This window comes from Dromaius novaehollandiae, chromosome 1 (genome assembly GCF_036370855.1).
Source record: "Dromaius novaehollandiae isolate bDroNov1 chromosome 1, bDroNov1.hap1, whole genome shotgun sequence".
In the NCBI taxonomy this organism is placed as follows: Eukaryota; Metazoa; Chordata; class Aves; order Casuariiformes; family Dromaiidae; genus Dromaius; species Dromaius novaehollandiae.
In genome coordinates this window covers 108,305,379-108,331,647 of record NC_088098.1, presented here as the reverse complement: position 1 = coordinate 108,331,647, position 26,269 = coordinate 108,305,379, and the positions used below count along the sequence as shown (strand labels likewise).

General features: G+C 38.4%; 1 protein-coding gene across 16 annotated transcripts in view; it reads left to right on the top strand.

Moving 5' to 3' along the window:
* Positions 1-26,269, top strand: part of ROBO2 (roundabout guidance receptor 2) — a 469,585-nt gene that overhangs the window by 307,363 nt on the left and 135,953 nt on the right. For all 16 annotated transcript variants that reach the window (XM_064523330.1, XM_064523361.1, XM_064523351.1 and 13 more), the window contains exons 3-5: positions 10,168-10,325; positions 12,214-12,334; positions 22,526-22,664. In XM_064523330.1, the coding sequence (XP_064379400.1) occupies positions 10,168-10,325; positions 12,214-12,334; positions 22,526-22,664 (418 nt within the window). The remainder of the gene's footprint in view (positions 1-10,167; positions 10,326-12,213; positions 12,335-22,525; positions 22,665-26,269) is intronic.

Below are 26,269 nucleotides of genomic sequence, written 5' to 3'. Positions count from 1 at the left end.
TAAATATGCTAATGCTGGAACAGGCTCGTTGTTACACCAGTAGTTTATGTAAAAATGCAGAGGGAGGGGAAGGATTGTAAGAACGTTTTGTTCTAACCAGTGGGATTAACAGACGTCTTCCAACTCCAAGACGGTTAAGAGGAGCGGAAACTCTCTATTCGAAGGGCTATTCCAGCCCTTGAATAACATACCTGTTAAAGGCTGTGTTAACAAGCACATCTCCAATTGCTGCTTCTCTCTAATCTGGCCTAAACAATGGCTTGGGCTGTGCTGTTTCCCACTTTTCTCTTATTTTAAGACCTTCAGCAGATGTATAGTTACCCTGCTCATCTATTGTACTGAACTGCCAGGAATATATAGCACCAAGGATTTAGCAGGATGTATGGCATGAGAAGGATTTATTTTGTCTGTCCACTTCTATTGTACTGTTATGTTGTTCTATTATGCAAAATTTTTGTGCAGGAACTATTTACTTTAGGAAATCTAATCACTTCAGGGAAGTGATAATAGAAAAAAATGTATCTTAACAACACTTCTACTACACTTGAATGCATTATGCTACTGCCTTTTTGACAGTACATCTGGGAGCTGGTGCAACCAGTCAGCTGAAGGTCATTTTGATTCTCATGCACAGGATAGCGTAGCTGGAGGGTGGAGCTGGACACCCACGTTCTGGTCTCACCCTGGGTCTGAAAGTCCCCTTTCAAAATCGATGCTTTGGGCTGTTACTGTTGGCCTTTTCTCCTACTTCTTTAATTTTTTTCTTTCTTTTTGCACTAGGTCATAAATAATAATGAGGGCAATGTGAACTCTTACATTTTTTTTCTCTTTTTGAAAATAAATGGGGGAGAGACATATTTCTTATTGCATGGAAGTAATTCTTTGAAGTATTTGAACACATCAAAATTGCAAAAGGTTGCCTGCACTACACTAATATCTCCTTTGCTCACATAAAATCACAAATTTGGGGCATCCTTTTGATTTTGAGACAGTGCAAAAACTACTGGTTTATCTGATAATTTGCAGATCATTTTCTAGTTTGTAATATATTGACAGAATTTAAATGCTCTATCCTAAGAGCATTGAATTCAGTGTCTGCATATCACATTGTTTCTTCAGTTTTTTAGAGCTCTGGAAACTTAAATTCATTATGCAGGATGATATGATGATAACTGACAGTTAGATTATTTTGTGTTGCTCAAGATAATCCACTAAAATTGTCCTCTAACATTTCCAGTCAATTGTTAAATCTGAAAGGAGACTTTTATGAAGGAAGAATTCACTTGTGAAATTTTGAGGGAAAAAAAAAAACACATTCACACACTGGAGGAAAAAGAAGTTTTTACTCTTCTCGGAGAAAGTGGAGTTGGAGTTGGATGAATGAAGTTGTTTGGACCTCACATCCTTCCTTTTTGGATTTATTGCAGAATATTAAAATAATACGCAATCATAAGTGCTAGAGGAGTTTTGAAGAGTGGGCTTTTGCTGTAAATTCTTGGAGATGAGGTACCAAATATGGCTACAGCAGCAAGCATGCATCCATCAAGTGCTGTCCCGCTCCCTGTAGACACTGTTCTTCCTTCACATGGCTCTTACTTTCCGCTAGCTTCGAATGATCAGGCATGTCTCAGTGAGAGCAATGCAAACACATTTGATGCAGTTTCCAGTCTAGATTTGCCAGGCCAAGTCATAAGAAAGTCAAAACAGTCAAGGCCTTCAGAAAGTCAAGGACTAAAGAAGTCACGCTGGGGTCAGATCCTCCAGGAAATACCACTGCCGGGCCTCTATGCAGCAACTTGCCCATTCATAGGCCAGAAGATATGAGGCCAGGCAGGCCTATACAGCAGGTCTCTTTAAAAAGCCATTTCTAGCCCAACAAGTGGCGTATTGACACCGGGATGGTTTGCAGGATGGGAAGCGAGGTACTCCTGAGGCAGCGGACAGCCCCTTCCAGGTCCAAAGGCCACTGTAAATCTGTATTTTTTAAATCCTGCTCCCTGTCTGAGGAAGAGTGGCTGCACACTGGCCCCTTCCAGCAGGGGTACGAAAATCTATCAAGAAATATGTGCCTTGGTAGGTCCACTCTTGCATTTTGTTTTCAATCCTGACTTCTGAAGAAAACAACACAAAGAAAAAGAAATCCTGCTCAGAAAAAAAAAAAGAAAAAGATGAGTTGTATTATGAGTTATAATTAGCAAGATAGCTGGATAAAGATATCAGGGTTAAACACAGGATGGCTTTTTTGAGGACAAGGGATTGAAGGAAGAGAATTCCTATGTTGGGCAACAGCCTGTTTTGTTTGATGCGTTGCCTAATGTGGCTGAAGTGTGTAAGCAATGCGACCGTGGCCCCTGGCAGGATGGGAAAGCAGCCCAGCTGGTGTGTGTGTTGTGTACGTGTACACAGGGAGTTTATTAGAGCCTGTTCACACGTCAGCAGAGCTCAGAGATTGCTGTCTGTTTTATCTTGGTTAAACTTCAACTTTATATACTTCTGGAACAAGCGATATTCATTCATTTGTATTCATTTACATGATTCTGATCTCTTTTTATCCCTTTGTTTTTATTGAGGGCACAGGTAAATTTTGGGTGCTGTGACTGGGCTTGCACTGGAAGCCCTGGGGAGTGAAGCAGCTTAACTGGCTGTGGGTGAATCAGCTTGAGTCTAGAAGCAGAAAAAGTGCAGTTCCTCCATGCCCTGGCAAACTGGGAGTGTTTATTAGGTTGAGCACAGTGGTCAGGAGTATAGCATGGCAGGGCTGCCCTGGGCTCACAGGCAGTAACCCTGACTGCTATTATACTGTGGTTGAGGAACTTACTGATCAAATATGTTTTTTTTTTTTTTTTTTCCTCTGGGAAGCTGTACTGTACTCCTCATTTCAGTGCAGTTTGCAGGTGCTCTTCTGAAGTGGTCAGTGAAAAGCCTCCCACCTGCATTTTGATCATGTGTCTCTGACATGTATTAACACCTAGTATTTTTTGGCTGCCAGTGCTTTTGAAAATTGAATCTATATTTATAATTCCTTTAAGACTTTTCTACATTGTGCTTGTAGAACCTAACAATGGCTGTACTGCATGGGAGCGAAGGGCTGTCTGGTACTGTTTCCTTTCTCTGACAGTAGCCTAGGAGTGATACCTGGGGAATGTTTCTTCAGCAAACACAGTCCTTCCCACTGTATTTCTGTGCGAGAAGTACAGCTGCTGTGATTTGAAGAGTCCTATAGTGCTCTGGTGAAACTAGACCCACGTTCTGGCTGCAAAGCAGATATGCTGGAATACCGGGGGCCCTGAAAATGCAACACTTCAGCTGTGATGTGATGTTTTTTGAAGTTTTGCTCAGTTCCTCATCTGATATTCACATTAGCTGGGAAAAAATAAATGACTTGCCCCTGATCTTCTGAATATGTAGCCCATTAAGCATAAAGAGCACATAAAAGCTAACGTCAGACTTGAGTTTAAAGGATCATTAAATAACTATTCCAGTAAACTACTAAATGTCTGATCCTTGTTAAATCTTAAGACTTACAACAGACTATGTACATTTTTCAATGTTCGTTGTCTGCAGTTGTGATCCAGTTCTTTTGTAGACTCTGAACTTTCAGGCATGTAATAGGATTTTTAATTTTAGTACAATATTATAACTCTTGGTAACATTTTAACATTAGCAATCTGTTTGTGCAGGGTATTCATGAAGAGTGATAATGCTTTAAAAATAAGAAAAACAAATCTCCTTTGCATCATGGAAAAAAGTTCAACTTATTACATTGCATATATTTGAATTTCTAAAATTATTTAAATATGGTCTTTAGGATATTTGCATTCATAAAGAATACCTGGTGATGCTTATTGCTTCCCTTTGCCTTTCCTGATTGTCAAAACACAGTGATGTTCTTGAAGATTTATGGTAGACAGGTAATGAGATTGCTGACTGTTAACCACAGCATTCAAATTTGTTGGTGGACGGAGGCAGGAGTTTAAAAAAGATAGAAGGTTATTGGGACTTTAGTGCAGTGAAGATAGGTGGTAGAACTTTGTTCTCAATCAGGAAGCTTAAACATAGATATTGTATGTTCTAAATTAGAAAAATCTCTACTCTTCATGCCATCTAGTCATCAAATCAAGTCTTTCAGAAAAAATATGGAGATGTCAGATTGCATTCAGCAGAACACAATGAATCACTAGGACATTATACAATTTTTCAGTGAGTGTATTCAAGCTGTATTGTATACACTTAATTCAGCACAATAGCAGCCTGTAAAAATAATCAAAAGCAAGTAATAACTAATGTCTGCAATAACTAACAATTCCATGACTATGTAATTGTTTAAAAAGGGAAAATAGGTTTGTGATGCCCTTAATTCATTTAACTATTGAAGAAAGGTTTCAAAATCTGACTCTTGCAATATGTATTGTAAACAAGAAAGGAAAAAGCCTTTCTTCTTTCATGACCTTTGTCTAATCAGCTGGTTGGAGTACAGTTCAGACTGAAATTTAGAGAGAAAAAAAGCCAATATTTTATTTTGTAATTTTTTTTTTTTTTGACTGAGCCCAGCTCCCATTGTCTTCATTTGGAATCTATGTCCTGTAATTCTCAGCTTCTCTGTTAATGTTGCCTAATAGATTCTGTATTTAGAAGCAAGAGTCTCACACTTTCAAGTTTAGACATTAATGCTCATCAAAAGGTCCAAATTCTATAAATACCTATGTCTACTTGGATGAGCTGTTCAGAGTTATAGAGGATGTGTCAGAATGAAGTGTTTTTCTACATTGTACTGTTCTTTGCTGAGGCCTGAAAATAAAGAGCAAGCTACCTTTAATACTGAGTGGTATTCAAGCGTTCAATACTGAGTATTAATCAAGCACTGCTGCAGCTACTGGCACCTCTGAAAATACCCTGGCATCTCTGAAAATGAAGCTCCTGCTTTTTGGGCCTCATCTGAAATAGGCAAGTCTGAACATTATGGGTAGTGGTAAATTTGCTATGTAATTCATGTCTCATAGGCAATATTATATCAGGAGATGGGAGGACAGGAAAAAGAAAGTAGATGGGAGGAAAAAAATGCATAGTTCCTTCTCATGGCAGTTAGCATCTTTGTCAGGGCAATGTTGCACATGCGCAGAGCGAGCTCAGGTAGGTGTATGAGCAGACTCATGCCTCGGCTGTGATTTGTTGAACCTTTCCTTAGGAAGCGTAATAGAGGCAGTTGTTGAAACAAAAAGGTGTGGCAGCAGCCTCCTCAGACAAAGTGTATTACCCTTCATGAGGAAGGTGGCCCGTGGCCCCTTGCTCTTTTTCTGTCACCCCATTTCAACAGTCAGTGCCAGCTTGCTCTGAGGCTATTTCGGCAGATCATAAATATCGGCCACTTTCTGGAATACCCCCCGGCGCTGTACATTACCTGAAGTATAATAATCCTTTAATCTGTCCAATGTATGACATCTGGGCAGTTATTTGACATTATAATTCATCTTGATTGTGCATATGAATACATCTCATAGGAGAGAAGTGCCAAAGCATTGATGGAGAGCTGAGGATTTGGGAAAATGCCTGTGGGGCAGTGCCTCAGATCAGAGGAGACCTACCTGCGTGTGGCATAGGACCAGCCTACCACCAGTGAGGCTGCATAAAATCTTTATCTAAGGTTCAGATCATCCTCAGATAAGTACAAAACAGAACGAGAGGGACAAGATAAACTACCAGGACCCAAGTTAGAGAAGCACATTAATATTTACTCAGTATCTGCTTATACCCTCTAGTCATTATGACAGATGTAGCCATGTTTTAAGACATTATCATTCATTGAAAAAGGAAAAAAGCTAGACTTTCCCCATCCCCTCCCATCCCCAAATACTCTCAATGCTGGCTGTGTGTGTTGGGGGGAGGCGGTGGAGAGTCGAGTGCTGGTGGGAAAAGAAGGCAATTACTGCAAGCCTCCTGACGGGCATGTGCTTCTTCCTTCCAGCTTAACTGCTCTGACCAGAGGCTGGGGGCTCATGGGACATGGACCAGATTGAAAAACTGGAAGCAGACAGATGGTTATTTGTAATCATCATGTAAATGTAAATCCTATAAAAATGTTTTCTTTCTAAAGGGCCTGAGAGCTGCTCTAGTGGAAAGCAGTATTAAGGCATGGATAGGCTAGCCTAGAATAATTTTCACCCCTTCACCTTCCCTTCTACCCCATAAACATTGTTGTTTTATTTCCAGTTCCTTTAAACAAATTGCTGGAGCCTCAACTGAGGAAATTAATTCAGTTTCCGTGTAATTCCATGAGTTTATGAGCATCAGCTTGACCAAGGCCTGGAGTTGGGCCGAAGCTGGCAGATGCTGGTAAGCAGCTGCCTTGGTAGCAGGACCTTTTTTTTTTCTTTTTTTCCTTTTTCCTTTTTTCTTGACTCTGACATATGCATGGCCTGGAAGTTTTTATCTAAGTACTGCTACTGCTAGATGTAGCTGCTTTCCGTTATTATACTTGGGAATACCTGTAAATTGCCTTACAGAACTCTGCACGACTTAAAGGCTGATATGACAGTTCGCAGACATCTATCTTGTTTGAGCAGCATTAGTTTGTTAGAACTACAAAGCAGCTGATCAAATTTTAATTAACTTTTGTCCACAGCATCATTATAGACTATATGTACAGTTCAGCTATCCTTTGAAGTGCTCGAATCCCACACTGGCTTTCCAAACAGTGAGGCTTAGCAGTTCGGAAGTTTTTGAGGTTCAAAGTTTTTGCATCTCAAAATGTGAGGAAGTTTACGCTAACATCAGGCTGCTAGAGGGAAATGGCTCTCCTTTACATTGCCACAACGGACATTTGGACTGAGAAGTAACCTCAAGGCTCTTGCTCTCTGAGGATATCAGGTGTGCTGTGGTTGTGGAGTCACGCAGGGTTGGGTGTTGGCTATTTTCCTCTTTGAAATCCTTTGTTAAATGTTGAATAACATCATGGCACGCACAAAGGGAACTGCATGCCGTGCGTTAAGTGCCAAGGTGAGACTGGAGAATTGGAATAAAGCAAAAAAGAATATGGGATGAAGAAGAGGAGGCTAAGGGCAGCCTTTCACCCCTTGAGTTTTTAGAAAGCTCTTCTTTGTACGCTGCCAAGAAGGCCCGGAGGAGGGCTGGGTTCCTGAGCAAAAACGAGCCTCCTGTCAGTGTCTGGAGATGGTGCTCAGCTCCGACACACTAACAGGTATCTGAAAGGATGTATCAATTGGGGATAATTGGCTGAAGAATATTCTGCAGCTCTCAACCATTTTTTTGTTTTTGCAAATGATTGTGCTATTAGATATGGTGAATGCACTTAGCTATACTGCAACTTTTCCATTTCCCCCCGTAATAAGTGTGAACTCAACTTTCAGTGGATGCTCCTTTCTGCTGCTGATTGCTGCTGCTGCTGCTGTGCTGGGACACTTGAACTTGCCAGTTACCATTCTGAAATCTCCTCCTTTACAAGCCCTTTCTCCTTCTTGCTATTTCTCTCTCGGGGAGACATTTAAATGGGCTGGGATAGCTCGACTGATCAGATTCGTGTCTCTACTTTGTATTGACATTGTTATATTGTATTAAGAGCACTGCATCACAGAAACAACACAGTATGCCCTCTATTCTTTACCTTTTGTGCCCTCTGCTTTTATTTTTATGCTTTTCCTTTGTTTACTTGGTTTTTGCACTCCCTAGGTTTAGAGAGTCAGCCCCTTTTCCTCTCTGAGTTGTTTTCTCTCTTTAAGTTGTATTCCACACATTTTTCTCTTATCTCTTTCTCCTCATGTTTTATTTTTCCCTGTTCCATTTTTCTCCAACTGTTTTTTTTTTTTGTTTTCCTCCAAAACATAGAATGCTTTAGATGGATATAGCAAGATATATCTGTTCAAGATTCACATGTGTGTTGAGGTGTGGAGCACGATTAAGTAAGTAAACCTTGTAGCATCAATTTTGTCTTCCATTCAAGCCACATTTGCAGTAAGATTTGAGTAAAGGAATGTAATACAATCATATCACCTCTTACCCTCATATTCTGAGACTGATTGGAGCCTTACACAGTTTCTGGAATGATTCAGAGAAAGTTAATGTAATTTTCTCTGTATCACCCCAACAAACTCTGTTTGGCAGCTTTATATAGCAGCTTGCAACGTTCAAGGAAAACACTTTCCTTAGTCTTGCTGCCAGGAGTTAGGAGTCAGGAGTATAAAGTCATTACACTATGAGAAAATTCTTGGCCTTTGGATCTGCTGATTTTCTGGAGATTTTCCACTAATGGATTTGCATGAAAGTTCTGTAACTTTGCAAAGAATCAAGCCAATCAAAATTAATATGGTTTTTTTTGGTGTAATAGCAATGGGAGAAATTGATGGTTGATATCTGTTTGCCAGTTGTATGAGAGAGGGCATGTTGCTGCCTAGAAGTATTTTTTTCCCCTGTGTATCATAGTGGTCACAGAGACACATAAAGATGTTCCCCAGAGTAGGTGGTTTTGAAGAATTTTTTTTTTCTTTTCCTTTCCTGAAACTTCTGTGATATTAGCCTTCTTGGCTTTGTTTGCAAAATGTAATGCCAAATAGTCAGCAGCCCGTGATTTTCAGCATACTATTTCTGTGTTATACATTACGTAATTTTATTCCATTTCATGTTGAAACTATGAATTCTATTTCTGTTGATTTGATTATAGTTACTCAAAAGTTTATTAGTGATTTGTATTAATCAGAGATACTTTTAGGGCTGAGACTTTTAGTTATTTGTTGGGAAAAAGATACGTATTGGATGTACTATTTGGGAAGAATCTGGGTTCTCGCCAGAGTCGCACTTATTGCCGACAAGTCCTGTCACTTCCATTTTATGCTTGAAAAGCAAGACTTAAATAATGGCTCACTTTTGTGTTAGAAAAGGAATTAACTTCCAGTTAATTCCCTTCTTCTTTTGGGATCTACCTGTGTATCCCAAAAAGGGGAACAATAAAAGTTACCTCGTGTGTCATTTGAGTATCACGTTTAAGGCCCCCTCACTTCACCCCATTCAGGGAGTATTTCTTGTACCTATTAATCGTATTTTCTTCTGACTTGTTACAGAATGGAAAAATATTCAATTCCAAATGTTAAAATGGGGCACATTTTATTAACATTGAAAGCAGTAAATCATCTCTCCTTATAAAACGAGAGTGAACAATTTCTGCTGAACTCTTCCTGGCTTGCCCCTTCACAAGGCTACAGTGTTTTCTAATTTCTCAGAGGGCCCTGGTTCCATTAAGGGCGAGAACTGTCTTAAAGCTGTAATGAAAGCTGTACGTTGCTGAAATTCAAGGAGAGGAAATGCCCTAAATTCTATTTCAGTAGCTCATCTAGAGCTATTTTCAGTTTTATGTTTATAAGAATGTCAATTAACCTAGAGACTAGGACACACGTGGAAGAATAACAATGAAGTGGATATCATTTTAGTACACTGAAGCCAGCTAGTTGGACCTAATCCCTCTCTATAGAAGCATGATTTACATAAGAAGCTAGTATGTATTGCCTAATTTAGTTTTCAAACAGCTTGGTGATTTAAATGCTTTTCTCTTTAGATGTTGTGGGACAGCACTGGTCAGAGTTACAGTAATATCAAAAAAAAAAAAAAAAGGAAGAAACAGGTTTTGTGGTAGCACACTAACATCAGCTTGATTTGCTTGGCACATTTCAAAACTGATGATCACTTCAGCATCTATTTGGTGATAACAATAATTATACTACCTTTAATCAAGGCAGAACTCCGCAATTCGGTATCAGTTGTGTCCCTTCTTTACCTAGCTTATACTGTAATTGGAGATCTTGGCAAGCAATGTGTTCAGCATGCTGTTTTCTTTTCTGAAAATAACTCAGTATCAGACCTGCAATACTATTTTTGCAAGGAATATTACATTCCCATAATGGCTCTTACATTGGAGAAAAAATAAGGAAAAAAATACATTTTAAATGTGCTTCTTTTGGATAAAAGGTCACACTTCAGCAAATGGTTTTATGAGGTCTTTTATAATAAATATACAATACAAAGTCATCATCTGATAGTGATTGAGACCAGGTTAATGTTTGGAGTTTTTAATTACATATATGTGTATGCATGTATTTTTTCCCTTGTTTATGATTATGCCATTTCTAGTAATTTTTTTCTTCTCTCTCTCATTTATTGTATTAGTGCTCCGGGATGACTTCCGCCAAAACCCTACAGATGTTGTGGTGGCAGCTGGAGAGCCTGCCATTCTTGAATGCCAGCCACCTCGTGGACATCCTGAGCCTACCATCTACTGGAAGAAAGATAAAGTCCGCATTGATGACAGGGAAGAGCGAATCAGTGTGAGTACAATTACGAGGTCATTTTTATAGATAGGGGGCCTACGTTAAAACCCCGCAGCTGAGCACCGCAGGACTTCATAGCTTTAGGTCTTGCTCTGTAGCTGACTATGTACAATGCTGGAGTGGAGGACAGAAGCTGCCTGGCTTTGAGTTAGCAGGCATAGAATAAAAAAAGCTCAGAGGAACATGCAGTTCAAGACAGTGGTAAGGACACGCAGAGAAGCTGGGGCTTCTGAAACAGCAGAGGGAAACAGAAATGGATCTGAATATACTCGCCATTTCCGTAGAGACACTTGGCAGTATTATTCTGTGAGCTTTCCTAAATAAGGAGAAAAAAATGTTTATTCCTTCTGGTTTTGGTGTCTGACTTGAAATTCCTGAGGCTTGATTTGTTTAACCATTGTAACTGAAGTCAGAGCGAGTTGTAGATTTGATCATTGAAAGTACTCTGATATTAGGTGCCAGGTGTCTCGCCTTGGGATTCAGTTAGTGGATGTTTTTGACCAAATTTGCTTTACCCTTTCTAGATCTCAGTTCTCTGTGAAATGAGAATAATACCAACCCTTATATCAAAGAGGTCTTTTAAAAACAAATTCAATAATGTGTATGAGGTTCACAAATATTCTGAGGAAAACAGACTTAAGATGATGTTTGTAATGTCAAATTTAGCATAGTAATTGGAAACTATTCTAAACAAAGGTTGAAGCTATACTCTAAAAAACAATATATCTTAGACAGGAATACATATTGAGTAAGTGAATAAGACTGGTTGAATTCTGGGATGGTTCATTCTGTATACGGAAAGAAGAAGGATCCCGTAAAAAGATCTAACTTATTAAGTTGTTAGAAATGGTATCACAGTATGTGTAAACAAATGGGACAAATTAGGGTTGCATGGGTATATTTTATTCCAAATTTTTAGATGCTTAGCTTTTCACTATTAATATTCATTATTAATATTCCTTAATAAAGTTTTATGCTGTATGTAGTGATATGTAACTCATTCAGTGCTGATCTTATTCAATATGGAAGCACTACTGGAAGACTCGTCCTTTGCTTTGGATGGCAGAGGCAATATATCAAGCTAAACAATGTCAGCAGTTGTTGTTTGTGTTACTGTGGCCAGGCTGTCTCTGCGAGGGTCTACTCAAGAGTAAAGGAGGAAGGAAAAGTGACAGGGAACTGGCTACTGCTCCCTGACTCTCGAGTCTCTTGGGCTATATTCCTAGCTTATTTTGAAACACCCCAGCTGATGTTCTGACTTCCGACACTGACCATGATTCCACAAGCTACAGATTAGTTACTGTGTTTCTTTTTAGCTGCTCTGCTCTTTCACTCGCCAAATCTCCTCTGCGGCAGGGAAAATGATGAGGCTTATGGGAGCCAGGTGAATTTTCAGTGTGGGCTAGATTCAGTCGTTTTGCATCATGAAGAAAAGCAGAAAATCTCTCTTAATTAGTGAACAACAAAGCTATTCAAGCACCGATAACAATAAAACAAATTAAATAAATAAAACTAAGTAAAACTGTGTTTTTTTGAAGAGATCCATCAAGAATGCTTTACATAGTATCATGCAAGAAATATAAGTACTGCATTGCTAAATAGGCAGCAAGAAATGTGGTCTTTCAATTGTAAACCATCTAATGAAAATAAAAAATTGAGATGCAGTTAAAAGTGATCAGTAGGATAAAATGTCTTCCAGAACAGCTTAAAGATTTTTAAATCCAGGTAGACAGGATTACAATTTTTTAAGTATTACATATGTTTACCAAAAAAATCCTGACTTTTAAATGCCTAAATTCTGGACTTTTGCTGCCTGAGAATGCAGCTTTTTTCTGATACCTTTTGTTTATCTGAAGTTACAGATACATTTCTTGTTTTGAAACAGATACGTGGTGGAAAGCTGATGATCTCCAATACAAGAAAAAGTGACGCTGGCATGTACACTTGTGTTGGAACCAACATGGTGGGGGAGCGAGACAGCGATCCAGCAGAGCTGACTGTCTTTGGTAAAGCTACTCAAGCTTCTGTTTTCTTTTTACTCAAGCTTTTGTTTTCTTTTTGCTATAAATGTCATGTATTGAATTGACCTAGCCAAGTCATCAAAATGTGTGACAAAATCAGGTTAACAATATACAGTAGTATTACCTAAGCTGCATTACACAGTTTCCTAAGATGACCAGGTTTCAAAGGTGGCAATGTATAAATATGAAGCTGTGATGGTCCAACATTTTCTTTCTAAGCACATAGTTTAAATCTAATTGGAGGTCCTTAGTGATATGCATATGCTCAGAAACCATAATCCAGGAGATAATGCTCTCCCTCACAAAATTGCCAAATATAATTGAGCCACTTTTAACTCAGTTGACAGTGCCTACTTAACAGAGATTTGGACCAGCGCTGCCTATTTAAATAATTCCTTCTTCCTGTGGGATTGTGAAATCAAATCTTTGTCATAGAGCACAAAAGAGCTCAATTGCCCAGTAAAAAGTCCATAGATAAAATCTCGAGATCAGCTCATTGAATGTATAAGGATACATCTGTCTTTTTTTTCCTTTTAAAGGACACAGAACAGCTTTTTATTATGTAAGCCAGGCATCCCTTTGGTTTTTGGTGTTGCCAAATGAATCAGAAATGGGTAGGTTTTCTGTGTGACGCAGCTGCCAGACTTGATGGGTGAGGCAAGAAGTTATAAGGATCATTTGCCTGATGGAGAGGCCTAGAGCAAGAATAGAGTAATACTGAACCTAGAGCTGGATCCACTCTGCTAACGACTGGATAAAAAGCAAGGTCATAAAATCCTGCTGTGGTAGATCCTGCAGTCAGGCCATTTCTATTCACCATTAGCTATGTTTCTGTCAGTCAAGGTATCAGTCAAGAGGTCTTGAGCAAACAAAAGAAAATCAATAAGGAAAAAATAACCCTCACTGCTAAAGAAGAATGTATAAATACAAAAGAGAAAGAGAAATAACTGTAATGCTCCCTCCTGCTACTTTCTTGATACATAGCGGAAATACGAATAAGACTTCTTGTAATTCCAGTAAGACTTTTCATAGAGATGCTAAGCTCCTTTATAAAGCAGGTGCTCCTAATCTGTTCACCTTCTGCCTAATATGGTACCCTGAGAAACCCAATCACAAATATTACTATCTGTGTTTCAGATGTGTGCATTTCAACATTTGTTTGTCCACCTGAAAAACAAACAAACAAACTGTGGGAGTCACAGAAGGCATAGAAAGGTTTCTGTTAGACAAGATCCATGAGTAACTGAGGATTTGTTACTCTCCAGCATTGCAAACTGTAAAGGCTTCCACTTTACTTACTTTGTTATGGATTCAAGGAAGCATATGAATTTGAAAAATTTAACTCGTATACCTTGCAAAAATACTGAAAGGATCTCTATCAAATTATTATCTCTATTGCAACCAATATGTTGAGGTTGTGCCTTTATATAGATGTGAAAGAGACCTGAGGTATCTTCTTCATCAGTTTAAGTACTGGTAATCTCTGATAATACTCCCTGTGGAGAGTAAGCAGATTGCAGTCCAAAACTACAAAGCCTTAAGAAATCCTTAAGAAAATAATTTGTTAAAAAGCACTGAACTGTAGGAATAAAAATTATGAAATATGCATATAATTTCATATCCTGCAGAGATCTGAAAAGTATTAGGTTTGCCATGTAAAATGTTATATAGTCAATTACCAGATTCTGAAAAATTGTTACAGGATTTAATCATAGCAATCAACTAGTAAAGTACAGTCTAAGTCTATGTTGCAAGTACTGTACAAAATCAGCAATAAATGAAATTGTACGTTTCACTTTTTTCATAATTGTGTTAGTCTATCTAAAGAAAATTGTATCTAAAATTTCCTTTCTGTTTAGGTACCTTCCTATCCCAAATGCCTTTTCTTTCAAGGTATTCACTTCCTGTCTAGGGCATAGGGTTCCCTTCCTATCTTGCCTTTCGCTATACATGAGTAGCATGCAGTAAGCAGGTACTCATGTTATCCGTTGTCTGACAAGACAATTCATCCATCCTGTGCTGCTATCTGGCTGTGAAGTTCTTGTGTTAGCATATTGGGCTCACCATATAGATGTGTCCAGGTTAGTCCTGGTCTGCTGCATAGGAAGGAAGGTGCCTTGGATTGGCCTTCCAGCAGTAGCAGAGTTGTACCCCTTCCCAACTGCACCCATTCCTGGATCGTAGGCAGGAGTCTGTGCATGTGCACGTGCATGGTGTGCTGGAGAGCATCATCCATGATGTTTCCAGGAAGCAATGTGTGTGTTGGACACTACCATCAGTCTGAGTGTACACGACAAATCCAGCAACTCTGGGAAACATCAGGTTGGCTGTGCATGTTCAGATTGGCTTTACTGAATGTGGGCAGAAAGTCTGGCTATCTGTTAAAGTTCATAGCTGTCCTCTGCAAGCACAAGGCCCTAATTCACAGGTTTGAGAAACATGGCAGTAGTGCAAATGTGGAAAAAAATATACTAAAAATAATGTAACGCTTAGATATTATTCAGGTGCCCAACTTCAGCTGTTCTGAATGTATTTGAACATAGGCTTTATAGTTAAAATGAAGGTATGTTAAGTAAGAGACTTAGAGGATTGAATAATGTGGCTGGCTAGCCAAGAACTGGTGCTGATTCTGGACAGCAATGTATATTAATTAGCTGATTATTAATGTCTCTGCTCCTTTTCCAAATAACAAACCAAAAACCCCTTTTTCCCCTATGAAGGGGGCCTTAGTAAACACACTGTACTGCAGGAAATTGAACTGTTTCACACCAGTTCTTAAACCTTCCCAGGAGTTGGCCACTTGTTACTTTTGGCTCTGCAAGTTTTTCTGTAATACCTGAAGTTAATTTCTGCATGTCAGTCATGACAGATCTCTGGTTCCCTGTGCAATAAATTTAGCTTGAGGCATTGCCCCTGGAAAACCTGAGCCGGTGTGGTGGTAACTGGTGGCCTGATAGGAACAGCAAGGAAGCCTAGCCTAAAAGATTACACCTTTCTTGAGTTAAAAATAAAAAGAAAAGGTCAATGAAAACCTTGGAAAGAAGTGGGAGGAGAAGAGTTCCCCATGTGCAGAATATATGCACTCAGATGGGTGCTCATTCAATAACCTTTACTGAAAAATAGTTATGGATAATACATGAAAAACCTTCACAAAATAAGTGATCTTTTCCCACCCTATCTAGGAATATAGGAACCCTATAGGAAACAATTTTGAGCATTTAGGCTCTAATCTGCAGTGAGTTCCAGCACGTTGTAGGTGTCTGTTCAGATTGCATGTCTTTTGTTCCCCAGTCAGGATTCTTCTACAAGCAGAAAATCACCAGACTTTCACAGTAAAATGTCATAACACAAACTGATTATATAAACAGTGCTTCCCCAAATTATTCTTGTGTTTTGAATATTGACACCGATGCCATTAGATTTTATTAGTCCTCTCTTCCAGGCACTACTGCTGGTTTTTGCCTTCACGGGTCTCCAAGGTGCAATCTTGGAGCAGACCAAGATGACAGAGGTGGCTCTTAAGGAAGTTAAGAAGTAATCCATTAATCCTAACATTCACAAAAAATGGCAGTGCAGTACTTTATTATTATGAACATACTGTATTCTAAAGGCCAAATTCAGAAGCGCAAGTGATACAAGTTAGGCTGGTTTACTTGTGCTTAGGCTCATATGCTCTGGCTGAACAGAATTCAAGCCAGATGCAAAACAGAAACAGTTTCATGATTCAGTGTGTAGGAAAGTTTGGTATGCAAATACCTAGTATGAAGCCATAAATTAAATAAAGTAAGGATTACCATTTAATTAATTTCTTGTCATTTAGTCATGCTATTGCACTGTTCTCAAGTTTTCAAGATGGCTTAATGATTTCAAACTCCTTTTGTTTCCTTTGGACTTAAAAAGCAAGTTTGTGGAGAGTGTACAAAGGTGTATCTTGTATATTGATTCAGAAGTCCAGTGGAATCAATGGAAGCCTGAATATGTTGACTTCAAGAGGCTGGCAACAGGCAGTGGAAAAAGACTGAAATACATTTAGAAGAGCCTCGAAAGAACATGAAGCATAACGGAGAAAAGGACAAAAATATCCTAAAAGATATGTCAGTTCAGCTATATTAAAGATTGTTTTAGACTAATCTTTCATTTTTAGCCTTGGTACCTGAATCTTTTCTCCGCTAATAATGTCCTGTGGGATGAAGTATTTTTGTCTGATGCTTGAAGGGGTATTTACATTTGATGTTCTCCAGATATTGCCAGGTTGAAAGAGATACAATAGTCCCAGAAAGGGTTTACTATAGACAGCATGATGTTAGGGGAGAGAATCCGAAAGCCCCTTAATGAAGATATTGTGCCCCATTTTTTACCTTCCTGAACTCTGACTGTATAGAGGGCCTTAGTAAAGTCTTGTCCCATCATATCCTGCAAAGTAGTCCCAAGTTTCCCAGCCACACAGAAAACCTACCTAAATCAGGTGTACATTCACAGTTCTGTTCAAGACAGGCAAACCATCAGTATTTATTTTGTCCTTCAAAGCAAAGCTCCTCCTGCTTTTCTTCAAATCCTTACATTTACCATTTACAGTATGCTTATGGCAGTTTGTAAAAAGATAATCTGGCTTTGCAGTATTTGTCATCCACAGATACTGACATGTTGTAATGGGGTAATCATACTACTCTGAAAAAGGGTCTGATTTAATTTCCAAAGTCTGTACCTACTGTCCAGAAAAAGCTGTTCCTGAAACTAACACAATAGTACATGTGTGTTAATAGAGAAAAGCTCTAATGATTGGTAAAAATCATTCCAATTTATTTGCATGTGCCTCTTACAATGTTCAGTACCTTTACTGTGCAAGCTTGCAGGATCTTGGTTAATGTTTAGAGTGTAGAAGTTAGCAGTATCTCCACAAATGCTTATTTCTCAAATGAAAAAGGAATAAAATGCCCAAAGAGAGACAGTAGAAGAATGTCTTTAAATATGAAACCATATGGTTTTGCAACTGTATTTTCACTTTTTTAAAAAGTGGTCAGCACACACAAATTTGGTCAGCACGTGCAAATTCAGTGAGATTCTAGTATCTTGTCTTCTTCCATATCTTCATTTTTGTCAGTAAGAGTTTTATGTTGTCCAGATCATGTTGTGGTTAATGAAATGTCTACCATATTGACAGTGGTCTGAAATGAAATTTACTTCTGTCAATTTGATGTTACTTTTTTTCATTTACATCAGAACTCTAGGGTGAAAAAGAAGGCACGAGTTGGTTGGTTGCTTGCTTGCTCTTTTTTTTTTCTTTTAACTATTTAGTATTAAATCCTTCCCCAAGGTGAGCCTTTTAATACAAGTTTTAGTGCTCCTTTCTAGAATAGGGAAGCATTTTTAAAAATATGATGCCTTCTCTCTAGGAAAGAAGGAGAAAACAGTTCTAAATCAGATTGAGTCTCTGCATTATAGGGACAATCAAATCCTTCACTCCAGCAGTTGCCTCAGCAGAGAAAATATATTAAGGTAGTTAGGAGCATTTTAATTAGATTGAGGTCCCGTATATGGTTGTCTAAGTTTTTGAGGAACAGAGAAAGGGCAGTAATACATCTGAAGGTCATCAGAATGTCTCTAATGGACTGTGATACACACACCAATTGGTAAATAGAGGAAAAATTGAGTTGTGGGGTTAACTTGAGTCAGCACCCAGAGCAAGGAAAGGACTCTGTTTTTCCGGTTAGGATGAGTTCTGTAGACTTACATCCACTGAACTATTTAACCCAGGTTTTCTTGCAGTGCATATCTCAAGCACTGCAACATATTGTAGGTGTCTATCCCGACTGCATTAACAATCCCCTTTTATAACTGCAAGCAGAGTTTATTCTGAAGTTATAAAGGTCACCCTAGTAATAGCACAACTGGCCGACATGACATATAACTGTGACCTATTTTATAGTTCTCCTCAAAGATTTTTAATATTCATCAGAGAAAGTCTGGGCAGTGGGTACCTTATTTACTCAGTGAAAGCTTATAAAATAGCTATATTAAAAAAAGTATGTCTGTAATTTTAATTTATTTCTTTTTCTTGCTCTTTTTCAAGTATATTATGTTCTGAATACTGTTGACAGAGTAACAATGTTTAATTATACCACAAGGCTTTATTATGGGCAAACGATTTAAAAAGGAAAAAGTCAAGAGAGATTTTTCTCAGGTTTGGCTCTGGAACTATATTTGACCTGGTTGTGTGAAGAAGCCTTTTTATTTAGCATGCTCAAGCAAGCAGTGCTCTGTCTCCTGAGAGATTAACATTGTAAGCAACTTATGCAGGTGACTCAAATCCAGTTAATCTCACATAAAGAATGTTAATTGCATTGGCAGTGGCATTCACTCTGATCACTTTATAGCTGTATAATTAGCTATTGGACATATTCAAGGGGTTGTCTGAGTGATAAAAATGCAGGAAACAACATGAGAGAGAACTTGTCCTTTCCTGATTCACACTGTGCAAAATGCAGAGATGATGGCGAAATGGAAATAACAGTTACTGTAATTTGCATGTCCTTGATAATTGTGATCTGTACTTACGTAGCTATTTATTTTCTAGCAAATTGTTAACTGTTGTGGAAAATACACAATTTTGAGAGGCTGGTCTGAAAGAAACAGGTATACTCTTAAATTGCCTTCATGTGGAATCAAGTCATTTACCTAATGGCCTTTGGACCACTTACTGCCTCATCAACTTGGTTCCCCTCAAAATGTGATAGGATCACCTTCTCATCTACTCATCTTCTGTAGAGAAACATTTATAGCCACAAGTAATGATTTCATAAATATCCATACATTAGTTTCTTAGATGTTTACAGGCAGCTTTTATAAACATGGTCTAAAATATTTTTTACTCACAGACCAAGTCAGCATGCAGGCACCTGCAGAGTTATCTAAAATTATATGAATGATATAATCATCTTGTATCATCATCATTGCCTCTAAATCACCTTGACCTATAAGGATATTGTTCTGGATCTGAATTTCCTAGTTTAGGATCACCTGAAATGTAGCATGTATTGAGTTTGAGCTTGGAGCAGGGCTTGGGCTGAGCTCTTTTAGTTGAGAAGTTGTGAATAGGATTGTTGCAAACCTAGAGAAATTTTCATAAATATATTCCCTTTTAGATCCACAGAATTACAGACAAACCAAGGAGAGTGCTTATCATTAAGGTTAGCAATGATTGTTCTAGTTACTTTGTTCAGTTTTAAAAACTTTGCCAAACTAAAACTACTTTATCCAAAGTTTTCTTTGCCTGATGTCTGCTTCAACTGAATTTCTTTTTTTTAACTTTGCCAAAATAGTCCATTCTTTTCTAACAATGTTGGAAAAGAATATGTGCTAGCACATGTCATATTCCTGCAGTTGGGAGGTGAAAGATGTAATTGGAGGGAACTGGGGAAGGATTCAAGGGAGAGGAATGGATGAAGATTTTTGTTCTGAGAAAATGCAGGTCCCTCATACCAAACAAGTGGGACCTAAAAGTTGACAGGAAATAGCTACTATGCCAGGGATATAATTTTTGGCTTTTTCAAATAATTTTGACAAAATTTAGTTAATTATGAACCTCTTGGGAAAAAAAAAAATCAGACTCCACAGAGACCAGGTAGAGTGTAGTTCTTAACAGTGTTTTTCCTGCAACTGCAGTTTAGTAGTCCTGTCAGCCTCCTGGGGTGATGCTTGGTTACTTCAGACAATTTTTCTTGTGATAATGTTCTGAATGGGCAGTGTCTGGGAGGCACAGAGGAAAGAACCTCCAATGCAGTTCAAGTGTAAATGAAATGCAGAGCAGAAGAGAGTGAGTTTGCTGTAAGACATGAAGAAGTTAAAGGCATGGATAGTTGGAAGGGAGACTGGACTTGCATGCTTGCTAGGCACGAGCCGTGAACAGCAATATTCTGGGCTAGGAGGACACAAATCAGCTGTGGAACCAGGCTGCAGCTGGAAAAAATTGGCAAAATTAGTGACCGGAACAAGAAGGAGCTTGAAGCAGTGACACAGGCTGGATGAGACACATAGGTACAGGTAGGACCAAACCTAGCTGGAGATTGGGAACAGGCAGGAGACTGAATGCAGGTGCACAGAGAAGGAAAAATCTGATGAAGAGAGACTGCCTATTTAAGGAGAATCAGGACAAGGAGCTGAAGAGAAGACTGGACATAGGTGATGCACACTTTGAAACAGGGAATAAAGGCTGAGATTTCAAGGTGGAGAGGAAGACTAGCACTGAACTTACTTGCCAAGAGCTGCTGAGACCTGCAGGGGTGGTGTGGAGAACAGGCAACATGAAGAGCAGCACAAGAGCAATGGTGTGGGAGATACGGGCAGAAGCAGCTCTGTACCTTAGACACATTTTTATCTCTGGCATCTGGAGAAGAACTATAGGTTCTTGACTGTGTCTGTTCTTCTGCTGGCAAAATATATTCTTCTCTGCTAATGGGTTCCCTGCTTGTATAATGGAGTTCCTATGTGATGCTGTGTAAATACTTCATTTAAAGTATTAATAGGTGGTCACCATTTTTATGTTCCTCATTTTCTCACTTAAGATTCTTATTGGTAGAAGTGCTGAATGTTTTACCAGCTGTGACTGAATTCGGTGGATGTTAAGCTTTGAACATACAAAAAGAATACTAAATTCTCAAAAAACTTTAGCTGTTCAGTGTCTCAAGTTGGGCATACACATTTAGCAGATATTTTTACCTTCTTTTCTTAGTTGTCCATCGCACCTCAGAGAGGAGTTGTGAAAATAAGCAAATTGTTTATGAAGCATTATGATAGGTATAATTGAGGTCATGAGGAAATTAATAATTTTGTCTTTAGAGTGAGGTTTGAGTAATATGACAGGAGGCCACCCACTAAACAGTACAACTAAAGCAAAATTTTAAACAGCTGTTCATTAAATGAATACCAACAATCCAGAGATGTTTGGGGAAAAAATAGTATGCGATCATATACTTGCAAACAGTCCCATAAGGCATAGACAGAAATGGAGTGATTAAAGGATATGTAGACAGCCTTAATTCTGGCACTTCTTAGGTGCTGCATGCTTGATTTTGCAACCTTATTAATGTTGTTTTAATGTTTTGTATTTGTGTATAATAAGCATGGATAGCCAACCTATAAACTCAGTTCTGTAGTTACCAAGACAAACTGCCTGGGTCAGTCTGGTATTGCTTGCATATGTATGAATTTTGAATAATTTTTTAAGTGAATTCATATTCTTCAACTTGCTGAGAATGAAAGGTGATACGCAGTGTGTAACCAGTTTTAAATGCCTTGAAAATAAATACTGGTCTTGAGTGGAAATACTGCTTCATATAACTCAGTCTTATAACGGTTTGTCTCTGTCATAAATTATTTATGACAATAAAAGTGTGGATATGGGTAGGAGAGGACAGAACAAAATTTATGCAGTCCAAAGGCAACTTGGAAACTAACCCCAGTGACATCCTTTCAAATGAAATTACTGGTACTTTGAATTTGTACCAGTATAACTGAGATCAGATTGTGGCTCTGCATCTGGATTTTAAGCAGGCCTGTGCAATATTATAATGATTAATAATGTTTGTAGCTGTGCAGGCTAACATAGCAAGGGTAAACAGAACTTATTATTCAGAGCTTAATTTAGTTTTCCATGGTGAAGTTAGTGATGGAGATCAGGGAAGATTTGACCTCTGTACGGTAGTACACAGTCGGCTGAGATGCATAACACAGAGTTTGTTTTCCTCCAAAGTATCAAGGTATTGATTATTGCCAAAGGCAGGATTTCTCCATTGGCAACTCATATATTCTTAGAGCAGAGAGCAGCTTTTAAATCGCACTCTGTGCATGCAGTGGTGCAGAGCCAAAACATTCACAGAGAAGGGCACAATTTTGAAGACTTTGCCGTTGGTTGGCAGGTGGGCAGTGTGTTCCAGCACATGCTTCGTTCTGGTGGCATTCAGTTTGTACATGAGGACCAGATGTGAAGGCCACCACGTTTCCAATCTGGCAGTCGTCTCTCGAGCTGTTTGTGCACATCATCAGTTCCACTTGTCTGAATTTGTGGAGCTCAGCCTCCTTTCTTCGTTTTGTGCATCAGTTAAAAAAAAAATGCTGAAAAGTCAAAAGTTTTAATGCCAATGCTGTGACTCACTGAGGAGTTTTCATGTCTCTCTCCAGAGCGGCCCACGTTCCTCCGGAGACCAATTAACCAGGTGGTGCTGGAGGAGGAGGCAGTGGAGTTCCGGTGCCAGGTGCAGGGCGACCCACAGCCCACCGTCCGGTGGAAGAAAGATGACGCAGATTTACCAAGAGGAAGGTGAGAATAACGTTTGTGTTCTCAACGCTTTCACATTTCCATCGTTGAATAATGCTGGAATCGCTCCCTAATGCATATCGTTTGTTATTGGAAATTATGGGCAAGTTTTATTTTCCATGTCTCTGGTGTTTGGCACCGTAAAGTGTGTTCCAGGACCCGCAGAGTAGGGGAACCTGTTCGAAGTTGAAGTATTCAGGTAACGGATTCCTGTGGAAGGAAAGAAATTGATGCAGAGCTATTGTGAATACAAGGGTGTTCACTGAATTTGCTGGAGGAAAGTAAAAACGTTTTAGGAATGTGCTAGTAAGGCTACTATTACTAGTAGTCTTAATAATGAGCTGGTATCAAAAGGGAGAAAACTTGGCCGGGGAGTTGCAGAGCTGCTGGCTCTGCAACTGGCTGAATGAATTCACACTGGCTGAATGAATTAGAAGCAGAACTCTGTGGCAGGCTTCACTGGCTCCTTCACCAGTATCTGCTGGGTGTCAGGAAGAAATCTTCCTCTTGTGGAAATAAAGGAACAGTCAGAAGTGGAAAATAAAGTTGAAATGCTTCATCTGGAAGAGGCCAGTTGTGTTCAAGAAAGATTCCTTTAATCCGGAACAGATGCAGATCAAATTCTTGAGTGATCAGGAGGATGGGAGTCTGTCTTATAAGAGGACACTACATTTCCCTGACTCTTTTCAGCTAATAATGGAGTTTGGTCCCTGCTTTCTGGAACTCTAATAGATGCTGAATCTTTATCAAATTAAAAAAAAAAATTCAAAACAGAAATAAGTCTGGGAACAGGAATGAGAATCCAGGTCTCCCTCACCTGCCTTCTCCTTTAGACCCTGTGAATCCTGTTTCACTTTTTGCTCAGTGCAGTTAAATTCAACAGGAGGCATGAAGAGTACCCTTTTCTCCCATCACAGTTGGTTGTTCTTCATCATCAGTATTAGTCGTTCTTAGAAAGCTGCAGGCATAATTTGAAAAAAGGAAAAAATCCAGGTTTTCTGTTCTTTGAATAAGTGCTGTAAACACTGGTCTTCTTTTATGTAGGCTGGCTGCCAGTGTTATTTCTGCTCCTCCAATTGTGATCTTTAAGGAAGAGCAGCTGCAATGGTGTTTGTGACTCGTTTGGTCCTGTCAGTGTATATTAAGTGTGCTGTGAGCACACTACTAGACTGGGCCTAACTAAAACAAGTTAGACATCGCTGTCAGCTTTCTTTATCACAGCAAGCCGTATGTATTCACCCCAACAAGGTGAAATGGGGTAAGACTGTTATCTGGCAGTCTTCATCCAATTGCTAAATATGGCATTTAATGTCACTTACAATTGGATGAAACCCAGTGGCAAAATTCCTGATAGCCACACAGCACTTTGTCATGTTTATATCTTGGGTTTATAATCTTTTGTTTCTCAGTATCAAAATATTTAATAAAATAACAAAACTCAAATTGGAGAATACCTGTCTCAGTTTCCACGTCCTCAACTCTGTAACATATCTTCTTTGAATATGCAGTCATTAAATAGATTAATGTAATTATTTAATGATACATAATACAGAAAAACATATTTCTTTATATATATATAATTTTTGAAATTTTATCTTTCTTTGCAATTTAAAACAAATTAAAAAATGGCATAGCTTTTTTTAATTACATTGATAGATATGTATGCATCCAATGCATAAAATATTATTTTGAAGAGCAGACTTTTTGATGTCAAGATGAATTTTTCTCTTTACTTACTGTTTAACTGTGCATTGTAGAGTAGCCCATAGTAAATATGTTGTGCTTCAGTGATTTAGTCTTGCTATTTCACTGCTGCTGTTGTTTTAAATCATGACTACATTTAGATCTCATAAGTAGAAATAATAAATGATGTACTGACAGTGCCTTTGATTAAGTTGCATGTTGCATGAGTTAATTTGCTTTTAATAGCTTTGTTCCTTCTTTCTCTTCTATACTTGAAAACATAGTATTAGTACTGTGTGTTTTGAGGTTGGTTTTTTGTTCATTTATGACCTCTAAGGAAGAAGAAATGAAATAGAAAGTATTAGAAGAGTTTTCACTGTTCTTTCAACTAAAAGAAGGGGAGGTTCATCAGATAATTTCTGATGATAATCAACTTCTGGCACAGAAACTACTCACAAAGTTTTGTTGGGTTTTTACACTGATGGTTAATATTGCATTACCTGTGTTTAAGCATCTAAAAGTTGGAAGTAGGAATATGTCTTTATCAATGTCTGCTTCCCAGAATATCATAGGAATGGGCAAGGAAGGGGCCACAATGCAGAATCACATGCTGGAGACCATGTCACCTGATAGAGGACTGCCATAGCTGATGATGATGTAGGGACTTACCATCTCCTGAGCCACATGTATTGTGGTTATCTAGTATAGTCCACACTGCAAAAGCAAATATCTCTGATAATCAGGACTCTATGTTTTATTTTCTAAAATAAATGTGTCATTTATATAACTATAAACATCAGCAGAGTCTTCAGCACCAAAGAGTGGAAGTTTCCAAAGTGTGCCATGTGATATTTAATCAAGAAAGCTAAATTTAGGTTATCTGGAAGAAAAGCTATTGGTTTTTTCTGGATTTTTTTTAATGTAGACAAAGAAATTTGCCCAGCTCTAGACTGAATGAATGGATAAGAAAGTGATAATATAACAGTTTTATAAATTGGGAAAATAAGTTTTTCCTCCTTGATGACATGGGAAATTTTTTCTTTCTTAATGGAAACTAGCTTTCATCTTCTGAACTTCTGCTTTTCAAGCATTTTAACATCTACAGTCAAGTATGAAACCCTCAAAAAATTCCCTTTGTTACTCTTTTCACATAAATAAGTCCTTCTTCTGAGCAGATCTGCACAGCTATTTGTCTTGCAGCTTTCAGGGTCAAGTTCCTGTTTCCACAGCTAATGACCGTTCCTTGCACATCTGTCTATTTTTGCTTTCTCAACAATTTCCTTCTGGCTTCATCCCTCAATTACTGCAGGATTATAGTAGGTATTTGTTACAACAATTATTGCCAATCTATTAATTTTTCTGCTGCTAGTTCAACTTTCAAGTGTCCATGTCAGTGATAGCAAAGTGTGATAAATTGAATTTTTAATTTTTGCATGCATTCTGTTTCTGTAATTTGCTCCTGGTGAATGGCAGAGATTTCACTGTGTACCACAATCTCTCTTACTGGGTGTATAGTCTTTCAAAAATCCTTCTGTATTTTTCCATCTTACTTCCTTTTAGCTCTTAATGAGAAGCGTGAGATCAAAGAGATAATAAATAATCACAATAAGTTCTAATGACATATGTAAACAGTATTGCTCCACCAATCGGTGTGTTGAGTAATAATTGGAAAAGAATTTCAGACTATTACAGTTTTAATTATAAAGGTCCCTGGTGAACTGCATGCATCTCAAGCTGCAATTGGATTGAATGAAAAGAAAAAGCAACTTCTAAAGAGATTGGAATATTTGAAAATACTGGTATTTAAAAATCATAATTCAGGGATTTTATTGAATTGTCTGCGTAATTACTCAGAAATTTTTGAACAACCATGCTTTAAAACTGAAAATAGGTGGACATAAGGTTGGTCTGAGGGTGTAAAGCTT